We start from the raw sequence: 15,614 nt of genomic DNA, 5'->3' as shown, positions 1-15,614 counted from the left end.
ACTTCCTCCTGGGCCCCTGCCTTGGCCAATGGCACCACCATCCCCAACAAGGCACCTGAGCTAGAACACTGGGAATTATCCTTAATTCCTCCCCACTCACCACCCATCCCCACCACCACACTGGATGGTCACCAGATTATACTGATGGTGCCTTCTGAAATTCCTTCACCATCCCCATTACCTCCTTGCCCATTCAGGGGCCCAGCTCGTTGGCCTGTTTACAAGGGTCTCTAGCATGACCCACTGTCCCCGGTGTACCACATTCTAACCCATCATAAGTGCAGCCAGGACATACTTCAAAGGCTTCCTTCTCACCACCAACAAAGTCCAAAGTCCTCACCAGGATACGCAAGGCCATCATTTGACCCCTACCTGTCTTTTCAAGCCCATCTCCTGCTCCAACCCACTCTAGCTCCAGCCATTCCAAGCTCCTCAGCTGGGAGAGCAAGCACTGAGATGACGGACCGTTACACATGTAACCTAAATATCACCGGTCCCCTCCTTCCTCTGCTCTTGTTTTCAACCCAAACTCACCCTGAAACATGGCCTGGCATCTCCTACCCACTGAAGAATCCACTTGCACAAAACTTTACTGAAGGCTTTACAAGGAGGTACAGAGGGGGTTTTCAACCCACAGTCAGCACCTTACAAATCCTCCTAGAGACATGGCACCTTCAGGGCCCATCACTGCCTGGTGGGAGGGATTTCTTCTTTATTGGCCTCTGCGCATGTGCGGTGGCTTTTCTCATGATGATTCAGATTTGCCAGCTTCTCCCCTCAACACGAGTCCTGAGAATGGGTTGTTTTGCTTCCTTGGATCTTGCGATGCTCTTGTGTGGGGGGCCTATGCAGACATCATTTCCTCCCAGGGGAGCCTACCTTGTCTTCCAAGAGACACCCCCCTTCCCCCCGCCCCGAAAGACCATCTCCAGCAAGACTTTCTTGTTGGGCCATTCTCCCTGCTCCCTCGGCAGCTTACATCTGTCCTGGGGGATTGAGCGGGTTGTTGGCTACCTCCTTATTAATCTCACCCCAGGTCCCTAGACTCCTGGGGGAGTCTGTGTGACAACTTATGTCCCTGGTGCCTTGCCCTGGGCCTGGCTCTTATGGAGTCTTCAAATCCAGGTGGCATTAGTTAATAACTCCTGTCTAAACATTATGTGCCAGAAAAAAAAAAAAAAACTCTACCATTTACATCCAGGATGGTGCTCGGAAGAGGCCTAGAATTTCCTTGGGAATTCCCCAGAACCCACAAGAAAATGAGCTCGGTGAAGGGAGAGGAGTTTTCCATCTTGTTCACTGATGTATCCCCAGAGCCTAGAACAGGGCTTGGCACGTAGTAGACGCTCAATACCTATTTGTCAAGGGAATGAGTCTAGGAAAGAAATGCTGCTTCTAAGGAGTGATCTTAAATTTTAAAACCTCCCTTGAACAGCAGGGGGCGCGGGAGAACCGGGCCTGTCCCGGGGGAGGAGGATCGACGGAGTCGCGGAGCCCTCCCTCTCTGCTGCTTTGCTTCCTCGGGCTGGCGCCCTGCTGGAGACCCCTCTAAACACTGCACCTCGGTGTGTTTCTGAGAATCCTGTGGAGGGCTTCACCCCAAGGTCACCAAGCCGTGCACCCGTGCGTTGTCCTTGTTGGAGAGGTCCCCAGGAGGAAGACCTTGGCCCCTGCACTGCTAAATCTCAGTGATCCTGGCTTGTTCGGCCCAGCCGGCACCAAAGCCCCCAGCCCCTGCTCCCTCCCAGATGTATATTCAGCAGGACTGGACGCCCCGGATTTCTGTTTTCTTTCGTTTTTAAACTTTTCAGGTGGGGATGGCAGAATAGGTAGCTGGGGCTTTAGTCCAGCGATTCTACTCCAGGACCTTCTGCTTCAAAGCTTCTGTGCAGAAAGGAGCACTGATGGGGGTCAGGAGGCCACTTAGGCCGTGGTTCCAATTCTGCCACCAAAAAGCTTTGTGACCTTGGAGGAGTGTGGGGTTGGGAGGAAGGTGTCTCCCATCCTGACAGTCTTTGGCTCTCTGAATGTCAGGCCTTCCGTGGACACCAGGATCCCTCCTCCTGTATCAGTCAGGGTGAGGCCGGTTACCTTTCCGTAAAAAATGGCCCCTACCCCACCCCAATCTTCCCACTCTCCCCTTTACTCCATGCAGTCTGTAACTGAGGACTCCCGCATTTCTTTCCGGCAGAAGGGGCAGCAGAGAAGGCGGGGAGCAGGGGACGTGCTGATCCGAGAGGACTTCCCGTAGGTGAGCCTGGAGGACTTCCAGTAGGTGAGACGCGGGCAGGAGGCCGCTTCCTAAACCGCGAGGCGCCCCAGCCACAAGTCACTTCTAGGAGCCATTTCTGAGGCTGATGAAAGGATGTGGAGCCTAGCTGGGTAGAATAAGTACGGTTTTGTCATTCTTCTTAGAATCCTGGAAGGAACGCTAGCAATCAGATGGACCTACTCCCTTCTGAGGGTCAGAGAAACTTGTGGGTGGGCACCCAGGGTGAGTGAAACCCCAGCCCGGGCACCCCTTCCGACAAGGAAGGACAGGGTCTTGAGACACCCTGCTCACCCCAGACTCACCCCAGTCCTGCCAGCGTCCTCGGTCCCCCAGGCAGTGCTGCTGCTTCTGCCTCTGCGGACCCCGCATGCTGGAGGACAGGTGAAAAAGGCCCAGGCGTTCCCACACCCTTCCTCTCCGCCAGAGCGATATTTATTCATGGTTAGAAAAAAACCCAGCAGGTTGTGAGCAGCAAGAAACTGTGAATCCTGTCCCATTTCCACACAACATGGACGCTGAATTCAAGGCCTGGAGGTGAAAATCAGAAATGCTTCCCCCGTTCAGACTGGTTCTCAACCTCTCCATGCCGACACGCATCATAATCACCACGGGCCAGGTACATGCCAGGCACTGTGCCAGCCACCTTACATTCATTTTCTCATGTGAAACCTGCAGGACTTCTGTAGGTAGGAACTACTATCCTCACTTTACGGATAGGGACACTGAGGTTTAGAGAAGTTAACTCGTCCAGAGTCAAAGGGCTAAATAAGTAGCAGACCTTGGTGCCTGGCTCAGCTGTTTTGGATTGCAAAGCCTGGCTCTTAATCTGTAATAACTTCCCCATGATATTTATACCATATATATTGGTTTCCTGTGGCTGCTATAACAAAGTACCACCAACTTGGAGAATTAAAACAACAGAAATTCATTGTGTCACAGCTCTGGAGGCCAGAAGCCCAAGATCAAGGTGTGGGCAGGGCCATGCCCCCTCCAGAGGCTCTAGGAATGATTCACATCCTCACCTCTTCCAGCTTCTGGTGGCTGCTGGCATTCTTGGCTTATGGCCAAATCCCTCCGATCTCTGCCCGCTGTGGCCACATCGCCTTCTCTTCTGTTTGTGTTAAGTCTGCCTCTGCCTCCCTCTTATGAGGATACTGTGATTGCACTTAGAACCCATCTGGCTACCCCAGGAGACTCTCCCCATCTCCAGAGCCTTAGCTTCATCACACCTGCAAAGAATCTTTTTCCAATAAGGCAATTTTACAGCTCCCAGGGATTAGCATGTGGGTATCTTTTGAGAGGCCATGTTTCAGTTTACCACACCGTATGTGTGCCCATTCCTTCCCTAATTTATTCCTTCATAGACCTTAATTGTGTGTATTGGTCATTGTGCTAAGAGCCTGGAGCTAGAAAATCAAAAGAGAAATGACACAGTCCCTGCCCTCACGGACCTCATGGTCACTGTGTGAACTTTGAAACCTACTTCCCAGATGTTCTGGTGATAACAGGAGTGAGAGACATCAGGACACAATAGCTGGCACTTACTACCTGCAACACTCCTCTGACATTTACACATATTAAATCACTTGACCCTCATGGCCTTATCCCCAGCTGTAGGGTGGCTCCACAGTGTATACTTGTCACCTCCCTGCACAGAATGCTACAGGAGCACAGGGGAGAGGCAGTCAAGGTGAGCGAGGGTGTGGTCAGGGAAGGCTTCCTGCAGGAGGTACTACTTCCATGGAATCTGGAAGGATGGGAGTTGACCAGAGAAAGTGGGATGGGGAGAGGGTAGAAGTGAGGAGGTGCCCCAGGAAGAGGGAGGCAGGAGGGAGCTGAGATGCTCCTAGATATGGGTGAGGAGAGACAGGGGTCTGGGAGGGCTCCTGTCTTTTGGGAGAAGGCCCACTAATCTGGTGTGGGCTTCGAGCTTGGTTCATCTGGGATTTGTTCATGCTCAGGTCTGAGGCCCCCACCTCTGCCAGCTGAGGTCTTTCAGCTTCCCTGGTCTCTTCTTTTGGGGGATTTGATGCAGGGAGAGCTCTGAGAGCCATTTCTACAGCTCCCCAAAGGGGATAACTCAGCCCTGCCCATCTCCCTTTTGTCCTGAGCCTCTTGGGTGGGAGAATCAGAGAAGCCACATGGCAGCCCCTAAGCAGGATATATTCACAGTTGAGCAGGAAGACCACAGAGGGGAAAACTGAGGTCCAGGGAAGAGAAGCCACATAGCTCATGTGCAGAACTGGGCCCCACCCCAGCCTCTCTGTCTGGGTCCCTACACTGCTCTTGGCTCCCGCAGATGATGGGGCAGGACCCCATCTCCTCTAGGCAGGGGCTTCCTCTGGACCCACCCTTGAATGGAGGTCAGGGACAAGAAGTGACTAAGATACATCCTGCCCTGGAGGGTTTCCCACCGTGCTGGGGGAGATGGGCAGCCCACCAGAGAATTGTAGAACTAAGTAGGCATCTGGAGGAAGGGACCAGAAATCAGACTAACAGGCAAGATGGAGTGCCATCAGGGAAGGCTTCCTAGAGGAGGAAACCTCTGAACTGAGCTGGGAAGCATACGTGGGGGTGGGCTCAGCCAAGACCTGTATTTGGGTTGGGTGCAACTGGTGCCACAGGGGCCTGGCATGCTGAGCAACAAGGAAGGAGGAGAGGAGAGCCAGGCCAGGTTCTGCAGAGCCCCGGGCGAGGCTGGGCGTCAGAGGAGCTGGGGTGGAGGCTCAGCTGAGCACGACTGGGAGGAGGCTAAGGTCCAAGCCTGGAGGCTGCCACCAGCTCCCAGGGCCAAGACTCTTGTCCTGGGCTCTCCGCTTGAGGTCCAGGGCTGCAAGGGCTGAGAGTGGGAACCCAGGGGAAGGGAGGGAACCTCCCCAAGGCGCTGGGTGGCCCCCGGCCCTGCAACAGGCAGGCCTGGTGGGTGGCTCTTGCTTTTCCTTCCTCCTGCCTGCTCTGGTCTCCTCTTTCCCCCTCCTGTCCCAGGGTCCCTGCTCCCCCTCTCTGCACCCTTTCCCAGCCCAGAGATGGCCCAGAGTTCTGTTGGGGAGGCCTGTGTGGACCTAAGCCTGGAAACTGTTCTTTAAGAGGCAGCACAGAGAAGGGTAAGAATAGGGAGTCTAGCTCCATCCAGCTCCAGACTGGCTAGGAATCCTGACCCGGGCTCCCAGAGGCTGTGTGACCTAGGGTAAGTAGTTCAACCTCTCTGAGTCTCAGCTTCCTCGGAGATGAGTGTTAACAATCCAACGCGCTAATGTAGGAAACCCCTGGGACATACTGAGCTCTCAACACTGCTGGGTACGCACACAGGACGCGGTGAACGGAGAGGGGCTGGCCTTGGGGTTGGGGGTCTGAGGTTGGATGCGAGGCTGTTGGACCCCGGCGCGGCTGGTCCGGGGACTCGGGCCTCCTCTCCGACTCCTCCAAGCAGGGGCGGGGCCTTCGGGCAGCCCTGGGTTTCCGGGAACCTGTCTCACACCCATCCTCCCGGTTTCCCAGGGGACGGGACGAGCTCGGAGCCGCCGAGGGACACCGAGTCTGGGGGAGGCGGCGGGGCCGCGCGGGCGGCCGCCCTCGGGGGCGCGCGGCCTCTTTTGTCTGCAGCCTCCCCCTCCCCCGCCCGCCCCGAGCCGCGGGGCTGCGGCGCCGCTGCTGACACGGCTCGGCCGCCGCCGCCACCGGGCGGAGGCTGCGCGTCGCAGCGCCGGGCGGAGGGCGCGCGGCGATGGCGGCGGCGGCGGCGGCACGGGGCGGGCGGCCGCGGCGGGCGCGGGGTTCGGGCTAGCTGCGGGGCCGGCCCGGATGGCGGGCGGCGCGGGCTGGGCAGGCGCCCCCGCGGCTCTGCTGCGCTCGGTGCGCCGCCTGCGCGAGGTGTTCGAGGTGTGCGGCCGCGACCCCGACGGCTTCCTGCGCGTGGAGCGCGTCGCGGCGCTCGGACTGCGCTTCGGCCAAGGCGAGGAGGTAAGGGCCCGCGGCGGGGGCGTCCGCGCCCCAATCCTCCACCCCCGGCTTTTCCACTGTTTCACCAGCCCGCTCCCGGCCGAGCCCCCGGGCATCCCCGCCCTGTCGGACCCTCGCTTTCCACCATTAGCGCCGGCGCTGCGAGAGTCACGCATCACGCCCGGGGTGGGGGCTTCTCTGCCCATCTTCCCTGCCCCGGGCCCTTGCGGGCCCCTCTGACCGCTCTGCAGCCCACTCGGGGTTTGGGGGGTGGGGGGAAGGAGCCGTCAGATTCTGGTCCCGGGACCCCCAGCCCCTTCTTACCCTGCGGAGACCGAGACGCAGAGGTCCGTGTGCGGGAATCCCAGGACACGGTGCGGCGGTGGGGGGAGGCATGCGCCCCACTGGGCCTGGCCGAGGGAGCGAGAGGACAAGTAGGGGCGCTCTGCTGTCTCGGCTCCTTGACTGCACCCAGCCGACCTAGAACACAGCGGGAGGTGTCTGCTTGCGACCTTCCTGGATTCTCGGCCCAGCGCCTGATGACCCCCCATGCGGGCTCCCCTGGGCAGGCCTGGCTGGCAGCTGGCTGTGTCGGCTGCGGCAGACCTCCCAGAGCCAAGCTGGGGAGCGGCAGCTGAGCAGTGTTTGCAGCGGCGGGGCGGGGGGGGGGGCGCGTCGATTTGGGGAAAGTAGGAACGGTGTTGGTTGTTAGCAGGGCTGGAATCGGAGGGTCGGTGCTGCCAGTGCGGTGGGCAGAGACAGGTGTACTCTCATGCCATGGGCACAGGGACAGGTGGCTATGTCTGGGGGAGGGGGGACGGCAAGGCACCCACCTGGCAGGAGAGCAGCCCCACCCTTCTGCTACTGCCCACCCTGAAATGGTCAGGAGACGAAGCCCTGAGTGTTGAGTTTCCAAGGCCACCTGAAGCCTCAGGCTCTGCATGGGCACTGGCTGGCATTCTGTTCTGGGGACAGCTGGGGCCTAGCATTCCAGAACATAGGAGAAGCCAGGGCATGCCTGGGTTGGATCCATGCCTCCCTGTCACCTGGCAAGGGGGAGATGATAGATAATCATCTCTGCATGGCTGTTGGGCATGGCTGGGACCTGGGAGTCCCTGAGACCAGTAAGTGAAAGAGGGTGAGGCAAGTGTCAAGTTCGAGAACTCAGGTACCCCATCCCGGGAGGCTCACTGCTACAGCCCCTTTGGAGCCCACCCTCTCCCTCTGCTGGGATTTGTTCAGGACCATTTCCTGCAGTCACCCGATCCTTCTCCTTCCCGAAGGCTGGTCAAGCCCCTCCCCTCATCGAGGCAGGCTGAGCAGACCCCAGGCATGGGGAGAGCCCCAGTCCTTCCTCTCAGGACACAGGCTGCAGGGGAGAAGTCTGGCTCTGGCTGGAAGTGGAGTTCCAGAACCACAGTCTCAGTGGTGGGAAGAGCTTCCCAGCAGGCTCTGGCAGGAGGCCACATGGGCTCACTGGTGAGCCCCTAACAAGCCCCACCTTATCCCTGATCTGGACAGCTCCTCTAGTTAGAGCTTCTTCCTCATACACTCTGGAGCCAAACCTGCTTGTCACTTAGTCATCGTGGTTCTGGACGGGGACCCATGTGGGTCTCTCTTCTACATGGCAGCCTTTAAATATTTGAAAACAAAACTCCTGTTCCCTTCCCACTCACTTCCTACCATCCTCCCTTCTCCAGGCCAAATATCCCCTGTTCTTGAAGCCCCAGACCATTTCCACACGATCTGGCAGGGACCAAACCTCTGGCTTCCAGCCCTGAAGCCACCATCGACTAATTGTGTGACGGAGTTCTCCTAGTAATGACATGGAGGGGCTGGACCAGGAGACTCCAGGACTGTTCTGGCCCCAACACCTCTCACACACACAGGTGGCTCAGGGCGAGGGTACCTTTTGAGTGGTGCACTCATGTTAAGTTTCTGGCCACTGAAACCCCCAGGGATCTTTCTTAGCAGCCTCTGCCAAGCCAAGATTCCCCTCCATCCTGGAGGAGGGTCAGTGATTTTTCTTTTTAAAGCATAATCTTATATCATTACAGAATCAGTTTATATGCTCTGTGGGAAGTTAGAAATATGGACAAGCAAAAATAAAATATGTTCCCATCTCCCAGGGAGCCTAGCTGTGACACCTTGGTCACATCCTTCCAGAGCTGTTTCTATGCTTATATGTAGATTTTCTCCATAAAATGAGGTCATGCTGTGCATACTGTCTTGTAACCTGATTTTTTTCCAGTAAATGATCAGCACTTTTCCGCTTCAATAAATTCTCATCTCATTTAATATGCACACCTTATTCAGATTTTCCTATTCGGCCCCAAAATGTCAATCTTTGCTGTTGTGTTCAAGCCAGTTTTCTCACCAGAACTGTGCAATGCATCCGGTTATTCTGATCTCTTACTTTAATGCAATTCTTTTTTTTTTTTTAATTTGAATAACCCTGACTTGTTGAAGAGATCAGGCCTGTTGTCTGTGTCAGTACTTTCTTAAATCTAAACCTGTAACTTGGACCTTATTCCTGTTGAATTTCATCTTGTTCATTTCTTCCTATTGTAACAGACAATAGAGAGAATTTACAATCCTACCTTTGTCACTCCCGTGCTGTGCTGCCTACAGGCTGGAGAAGTGGGTGCTTTATGTCTCAATCTGCCAGGCTGGTGTAAACCCAGGGCAGGACCACGGACAGAGCCTCGTAGGGGTGGTTCTGCTCACACTGTGTTATTTGACCGAGACCCACAGAAATACGTTTTGCAGCCCTGCTCACTGCACACCAAATTCACACATGCACTACAGAATAGGGATGTCATTTCCCCTTCAAAATGCTATGTTTTCTGGCAGTTTCTATTTCATTTGTTTAAAAATCATATAGAGACCTTGATTTCCCACCCCCTACCCCCCGCCAGTGCTCTAGGGTGGATAACTATCATTCATTAGATATGGAATTCAGTGAATTTATCAGAGCTGATTATCCATATTTTATCAACTACACCCAGAATGCCAGGGACACCAGAATCAAATGCTTTGTAAAAATCAAAATATACTAGGTTGCAAAGTGTAAAACAAATATCCTTGAGGCCATACTAATATCAATAAATGACTTAATATTAATAAATAAATACTAGGAGAGTCTCCCATACAGAACGAATTAAAATAATTTATGTAGATAATTCCCTATCAAGGAGGTGGAGCATAACCCCCCACCCTGTAAGCGTCAGGTATGCATAATGACTGCCTTCTAAAGAGGACAGTATGGGGCCTCCCTGGTGGCGCAGTGGTTGAGAGTCCGCCTGCCGATGCAGGGGATACGGGTTCGTGCCCCGGTCTGGGAGGATCCCATATGCCGCGGAGCGGCTGGGCCCGTGAGCCATGGCCACTGGGCCTGCGCATCCGGAGCCTGTGCTCCGCAACGGGAGAGGCCACAACAGTGAGAGGCCCGCATACCGCAAAAAGAAAAAAAAAAATAAATAAATAAAATAAATAAAATAAAGAGGACAGTATGGAAAGGGGGGAAAGGGCAGCTTTACAGTGGAGAAGCCTGACACACACTGCCTCAGCCGGGTCACCAAGATCAACATCAGCAGTGATAAGTCACGTAGGTAGTATGTCCCCTTCATACGATATGATGGGAGAGGCACCTTACCACTGTGATCCCCCACCCAAACCCATCACCCCAGTCTAGTCATGAGAAAACATCACAAAAATCTCAACAGAGGGACATTATTCTACAAAACACCTGCTTAGTGCGCGTCACGTTTGTCCAGGTCATCAAAACCAAGGGAAGTCTGAGAAACTGTCCTATAGCCAAGTGAAGCCTAAGGAGACATGACAACTAAATGTAATGTGGTGTCCTGGGTGGGGTCCTGGAACAAGAAGAGGACATTAGGCAAAAACTAAGGAAGACTGAATAAAGTACAGACTTTAGTTAATAGTAATGTTATGTATCAGGTTGGCCTCTGATATTCCCCTAATTTACTGACTTGGGAATCATAGTAGAAAAGAGAAGACAAGGAAATTTGATGAGAACATGAGTCGTGTGTGAGAACATAGGTTGACGTTTCAAAGAATGTGAGGGCACTGTCCCAGCCCTGAAAGTCTGTAATAAGTAGGCGCAAGACCACTGTGACAAGGACGAGAAATGATGGCCCAGTGCCCTGAACCCGTGTTGACTTCTGATAGCTTGCTTTTGTTTCTGACCTCTCTAGGGCTTTGTTTACTCATCCATAAAATGGGGGTGATAACAGTTCTCATTCCATAGCGTTATTGTGGGGCTTGAACACGTTAATACACGTAAAGTGTTCAGTATCGGGATGGAGTAGGCCCGCTATCAGAATTGGTGCTGCTCTTACTATTGGTGTTTTTGGTAAACACTTGCAAGCATCTTTGAGAGGCTGTTCTAGGCTGGGGGGTTCTTGGGGGTTGAGGTCCAGATCTGCGAACAGTCCCTGGTGTTCTCGGCCCACCCTCCTTGTCAGCTCTGAGCTTCTAGCCCTCCTGCATCTGTGAGTGGAAGGCATTGGGAGCGGCCAGAGATATCTTGGGCCACATCCCTGGTAAATATATTCTTCTCCCTTTTCCAGTTTGAAAACCATCCTTCTTGCTAGAAGAATGGACTCAAAAGTAGTTGAGTGGTGTCTCTGCCATTTGTTAACCCAGTACCATCTCCTCTGAGCAGTGGCCAGTCCTTCCTGCTGGGAAGGGTGGTGTTAATTATTTGCGGGCAGTGACTCAGCTTTAGCCCACCTGGGACTAGTCTAAAATTTCCCCTCTTTGCAGGTGCCAGAAGCAACTGGGGCATGGTGCCTCCTTGTTCATATTGAACAGGAGATGAAATAAGGGTTCAGACTGGGCTCCCTTAGTCCCCAAGGCCCCTCTGGACGAAGGACTGCCGCAAGGGAGATGCTGGTGCTGGCTGGCTTCAGCCTGGGTGTCTGAACCGGCAAAGGGGTTGGGGTTCTAGGGTGGGCCGAGACTTATCAGGAGACAGTCCTGGGGCTGCCAGGGGAGGGAGAGCCCTGAAGTAAAGCTGGGTCTGCTCAGGAGAGGAGGGGACAGGATGCTGGGGAAGAGGCAGCTGTATCCCTATATCTGTGGCTGGAGGTGGGAGGTGATAGGAGGAGGGGCTAGAGGGGAGGGCGGGGCCAGATCAGGAAAGCCTCAGCCGTTCCCTATGGATGGTAGAAAGGTCCATGCAGCAGGGTCAGATGTGTGCTTGAGAACAGAGGCTGGATCCAGGAGGGGAATGTGACAATTGGTCCGAGAGGAAGAGGGTCCTGACTTGGGCAGTGGCAGCGGGTGCAGAACCAACGGGGGTCCAGAAGGCCTGCAAAGCCCAACACGCCACTCCTGGAGGGAAGAATTTAAGGCTCTTTTGGAGAACAGGCCCCCTCTAAGTGCCCCACCCTAATGGGGACATGGTAGGGATGACAGAGCTGGCAAAACAGAAGGAAGGCCCAGGTTCTCCGAGCCTCGAAGGAAAGGTCGGGGTGTCTGTGACCCATGAGTGGGGAGCAGGACAGGAGTGGGGCCCAGAAAGACCTTCTCTTTCCTGTGTTTGTGCCTCACCTGGGTGCAGCGGGTGCCCCCGAGCTTGGAGGTCACCATGGAAGCCAGGCTGAGGCTGCGGTCCCTCGGGAGGCCTAGGGAGTGAGCGCGAGGCACCAGGCTCCTGGGGCGGGCTGGGAGGGGCCGAGCCCCAGATAGGATGCCCAGTGCTCTTAGGCCTCTGGCTGCCTGCACCCCACTTTGGCTGTGCTGGGAGGAGGGGCGTGAGAAGAGCGTCCAGGGGGACTGGTCCATCTTGTCAGGCAGTCTTGACACAGCCTGAATCCATATGGCAAAACCTCTCTGGGCTATAGCTTCATTCCCAAGATACCGGGATCTAGAGCGGGAAGAAGCTCCAGGTCGTGGAGGGCTTGGTGGAGGGCGGTGTGGCCCGTGCCTCCCTTGTTGAGATCCGAATGGAGAAGTGGGGTAGAATCAGGCCTTCCAGATAGCAGGACACGCCCTCGGACCGGCTGCAGTGGATGGAGACTCTCAAAGCCCAGACAAGCCCCAGCGTGGGTATCGGCCATCCACCCTGTGAAGAATTTGCCCCTTTTCCCAGGTGGATGGTGAAGGGTCACCAGGCTGGGCAGGCGGGGCGGTTGTCAGATCCGGCCTTGACTCTGAGGCCCGGGAGCTTTCCCCTGCGCCTGGAAGAGAAGCAGAGAGAAGAAGGGGCATGGGGAGGCGTGGGAGTGGGGCCGAGGCAGGAGTGCCTCCCCTGTGGCTGACGGCTGGGGCGGCCGAGCCCGGAGGCAGGCCGCACCTCTGGATTCCCGCGCACGGGGAACCCAGGACCCTGCTGGCTGGTGGACGGATGGCTGAGGACCCGCTCCTCCTTCCGTGGGCCAGGGCTCCACTGCCACAGCCTGAGGGGGCAGTGCGGACTGGGGGCTGCTGCAGCCACCAAGTGCCTGGCGGGTCCCACCCAGGTGCCCCACCCCGAGCACCCGTGGTCACGGGCCCATTGGTAGGGCTTTGGGAGGGGGGCCCTGCCCCAGCCCTGGGCTGTGTGTGTGTGTGAGTCGGGGCTCGTGGGGCGGAGTGGAGCTGCTCCTTTGCCTCGAGCTGCAGCGGCCCCTTTGGCCCACCCCGCGGCCGTCCCCACCCGGGGCCTAGAGCAGTCCCCGCAGGTGGAGCACAGAAGGCGAGGCTGACAGCTGGCTGCGGTGGACAGTTAGAGCTGGGTGAGCCAGATCTGGGGTGGGATGGAGGGGAAGTGCCCAGTGGCCTGGAAACAGTGAGTGTCACGCCTGGGTGAACCGCTGTCCTCCCCGACCTCACACGATGGGGTGAATGCCCTGACATTTTGACAGAGTAGCCTTAATGGAGTCACCTTTTGCACTGGTGGTTGGTGGTTGTCTTAATACATGTTTCCAGGATTTGAAAAGGTTTTTTTTTCGATTAATATCTTGCGTACCTACTCTATGCCAAAACTTTTCCAGGCTCTGGGAATCAGGAGTGGCCCGGAGCTTCCATGGGGGAGGGGCTGGCAAAGGAACGACAATTACTGTTGGGTGGAGGAAGGTACAGGACTAGGACAAAACAGAAAATACTGAGACAAAAAGACTTTTGCCCTTAGAATGACCACGGACGGCCTCTCTGTCATAGATGAACGTTTAAGTAGGGCCTGGAATGAAGTGGGGGGCTGCGCCTTGCAGAGATCTGGGGGCAACTGATCCGGGCAGAGGCAGGAGGGGGGCTGGGGGTCAGAGGTACGCAAGAGGACTTAAGGGAGAGGGCAGGGGCGGGGCAGGAGGACCAGTGGGGAGGCCGTCACTCCATGCAGGTGAGACTTGCCGGAGGCACAGAGCGGGGGTGCAGCTGCGGAGACGGAGACGCGGCTGGCTTTGGATCACTAGAGTCCATTGGAAGTGGGTGTGAAAGGAGAGAATTTGGAGAATTCAGAGGCTGCCATTTGCTGGATGGGGAAGGCTGAGGCAGGAGGCAGGTTGGACAAGGAGTCAAGGAGTTCCCCCGCTGGCCAGTGAAACCTGAGATGCACCTGGCGTCCCAGTGGGACTGTGGAGCCGGCAGTGGAATGCGCCCCAGCCCTGCTCCTCCCGGCAGACCCTTGCCTCCTTCCACCCTGGCCCTTAGGTCTCCCTGCCCACAACAGAGAAATGAGGGAAGAACACAGAACCTGATAAGGTGTGATTCAGCCCCCTTTAAAAGCCAGGCTCGAGTTTGGGGGTCCAAGGACTCAGCTGGACTGGCTTGGGGCATCTCATCTTCCAGGCCAGAAGGCATCTTCTAGGCAAGATGCTACCCGTCTTGGGATGCTGACTGCCCGTCTGCCCAGCCTCTCAGTGCCCTTGCCTCCTCCTTGCACAGAGTAAGAGCTGGCTAGAGCAGCAATTCACTGCTTGAGCGTGCTGCTGGCGTGACCGCCGGCCCTCTCCAGTGGCTCCGTTGCAGCCACCCCCCAACTAGACGTGGGCTCTTTGCACCCTTTTGTCCCTCACTGTCTCCTGCATTCCCAGCATCTTCTGATTCTTGGAGGCCCCCCAGGAGCCATAGCTTAGGGCCACCAGTTCTTTGCAGATTACCACTCCTGGGGTCACTGCTGAGGGACCCATTGTCCATAGTTACACGCTCTTGGGGACAGGGAGAGCAAAGCAGCTCAGAATCCAGAAGTGTGTATACCACTGTGATCAGGAGGAGAGTGGGCCTCTTGGTCACCACAGCCCAAACTATAGCTGTAAGGATCTCTAAGTTCCCTTTAGACCTAAGACCTTGAGTCTAACCCACACCTCACTTGCTATGGCACAAAACTCAGAGAAGATCGCCAGCTTCCTCCAAAAGCATTTGTTGATTGCACGTAGGCCTCTAGTGGGCACTGTCCCCAGGAGAGATCCCAAGTCTGAGGCTAGTACCTGCACGGGGTAGACAGAGGGTTGATTTACACGAAAACAAAAACCGAAAGGGGAATAGAGGTCCATTCAGTGCTTGTGTTGCTCTAGAACAGCCCTGCCAAGAGGTGGGGACTCACTGCCTGCCGAGGCAAGGCCATTCCATCTTGACAAGGCTCTGGCTGAGTTCTCTTTCGTACAGTGAACTGAGGTCTCTCTCCTAGAACTGCGGCTCTTCATTCCCTCTACCCATCCATCCAACTACCTACCTGCCCATTCAATAATGCATCCATTTATACATTGACTTACCCATCTGTCTACACATTCATCATCCCCTCCATCCAACCATCTACCTGCTCATCCATCCAGCCATCCAGCCATCTACCCAGCCATCTATCTACCTGCCCATCCATCCATCAACCCAGCCATCAACCCATCTACTTATCCATTCATTACCCATCCATCCATCTGTTCACCCACCCTTCCACCAGGCTTCCCAGCCTCCCCATCTGTCCATCCACCACCGAACATTTATTGAATATCTACATGCGCAAAGCCTAAGCCCAGATGCAGGGATGGGGACTGGCATTTTCAGGGAGTGACAAGTGGCTCCGCATGGTGCAGGCACAGGAAGGGCAGGGGGGTGAGAGCTCAGGCTGGAGCAGGGGGTCAGCTGGTGACCTTAGGGAGGGCTCAGGGGCTGGGGCTGTGTGGCTGGCTCAGATGAGTTCTGGATGGACAGGCAGCAATCCCCCAGCACCTGCCTACCCTCACTGGAGTTAGCTGTTTTTATGATTTCTCACTTCCCACATAGGCCATTGGGTCTGACAAGGACTGAAGCCTTTCTGAAAAAAGAGTAAGCCCAGGTTATTTAAAAGGTGCTTATTATGATGGATGGACCTCAGTTTCCTTCTCTGTAAAATGGTGGTCAGAACCCCTATTTGTGGGACTGTTTTGAGGAAAGGAGATAATACATTAAGGCCGACCATGACGCC

At 55.6% G+C, this 15,614-nt stretch overlaps 1 protein-coding gene across 1 annotated transcript in view; it reads left to right on the top strand.

Annotated features, from left to right (window-relative positions):
* Positions 1-6,073: 6,073 nt before the first annotated feature.
* The window catches only part of RAB11FIP4 (RAB11 family interacting protein 4), a gene marked incomplete at its 5' end in the record, with an annotated part of 118,064 nt that continues 108,523 nt past the window's right edge, over positions 6,074-15,614 (top strand). The window contains one exon of the mRNA XM_081218069.1: positions 6,074-6,232. Within this exon, the coding sequence (XP_081074195.1) occupies positions 6,074-6,232 (159 nt within the window). The remainder of the gene's footprint in view (positions 6,233-15,614) is intronic.

This window comes from Mesoplodon bidens (assembly GCF_964165515.1).
Source record: "Mesoplodon bidens genome assembly, chromosome: 19".
In the NCBI taxonomy this organism is placed as follows: Eukaryota; Metazoa; Chordata; class Mammalia; order Artiodactyla; family Ziphiidae; genus Mesoplodon; species Mesoplodon bidens.
This window is presented reverse-complemented; position numbering and strand designations above follow the sequence as displayed.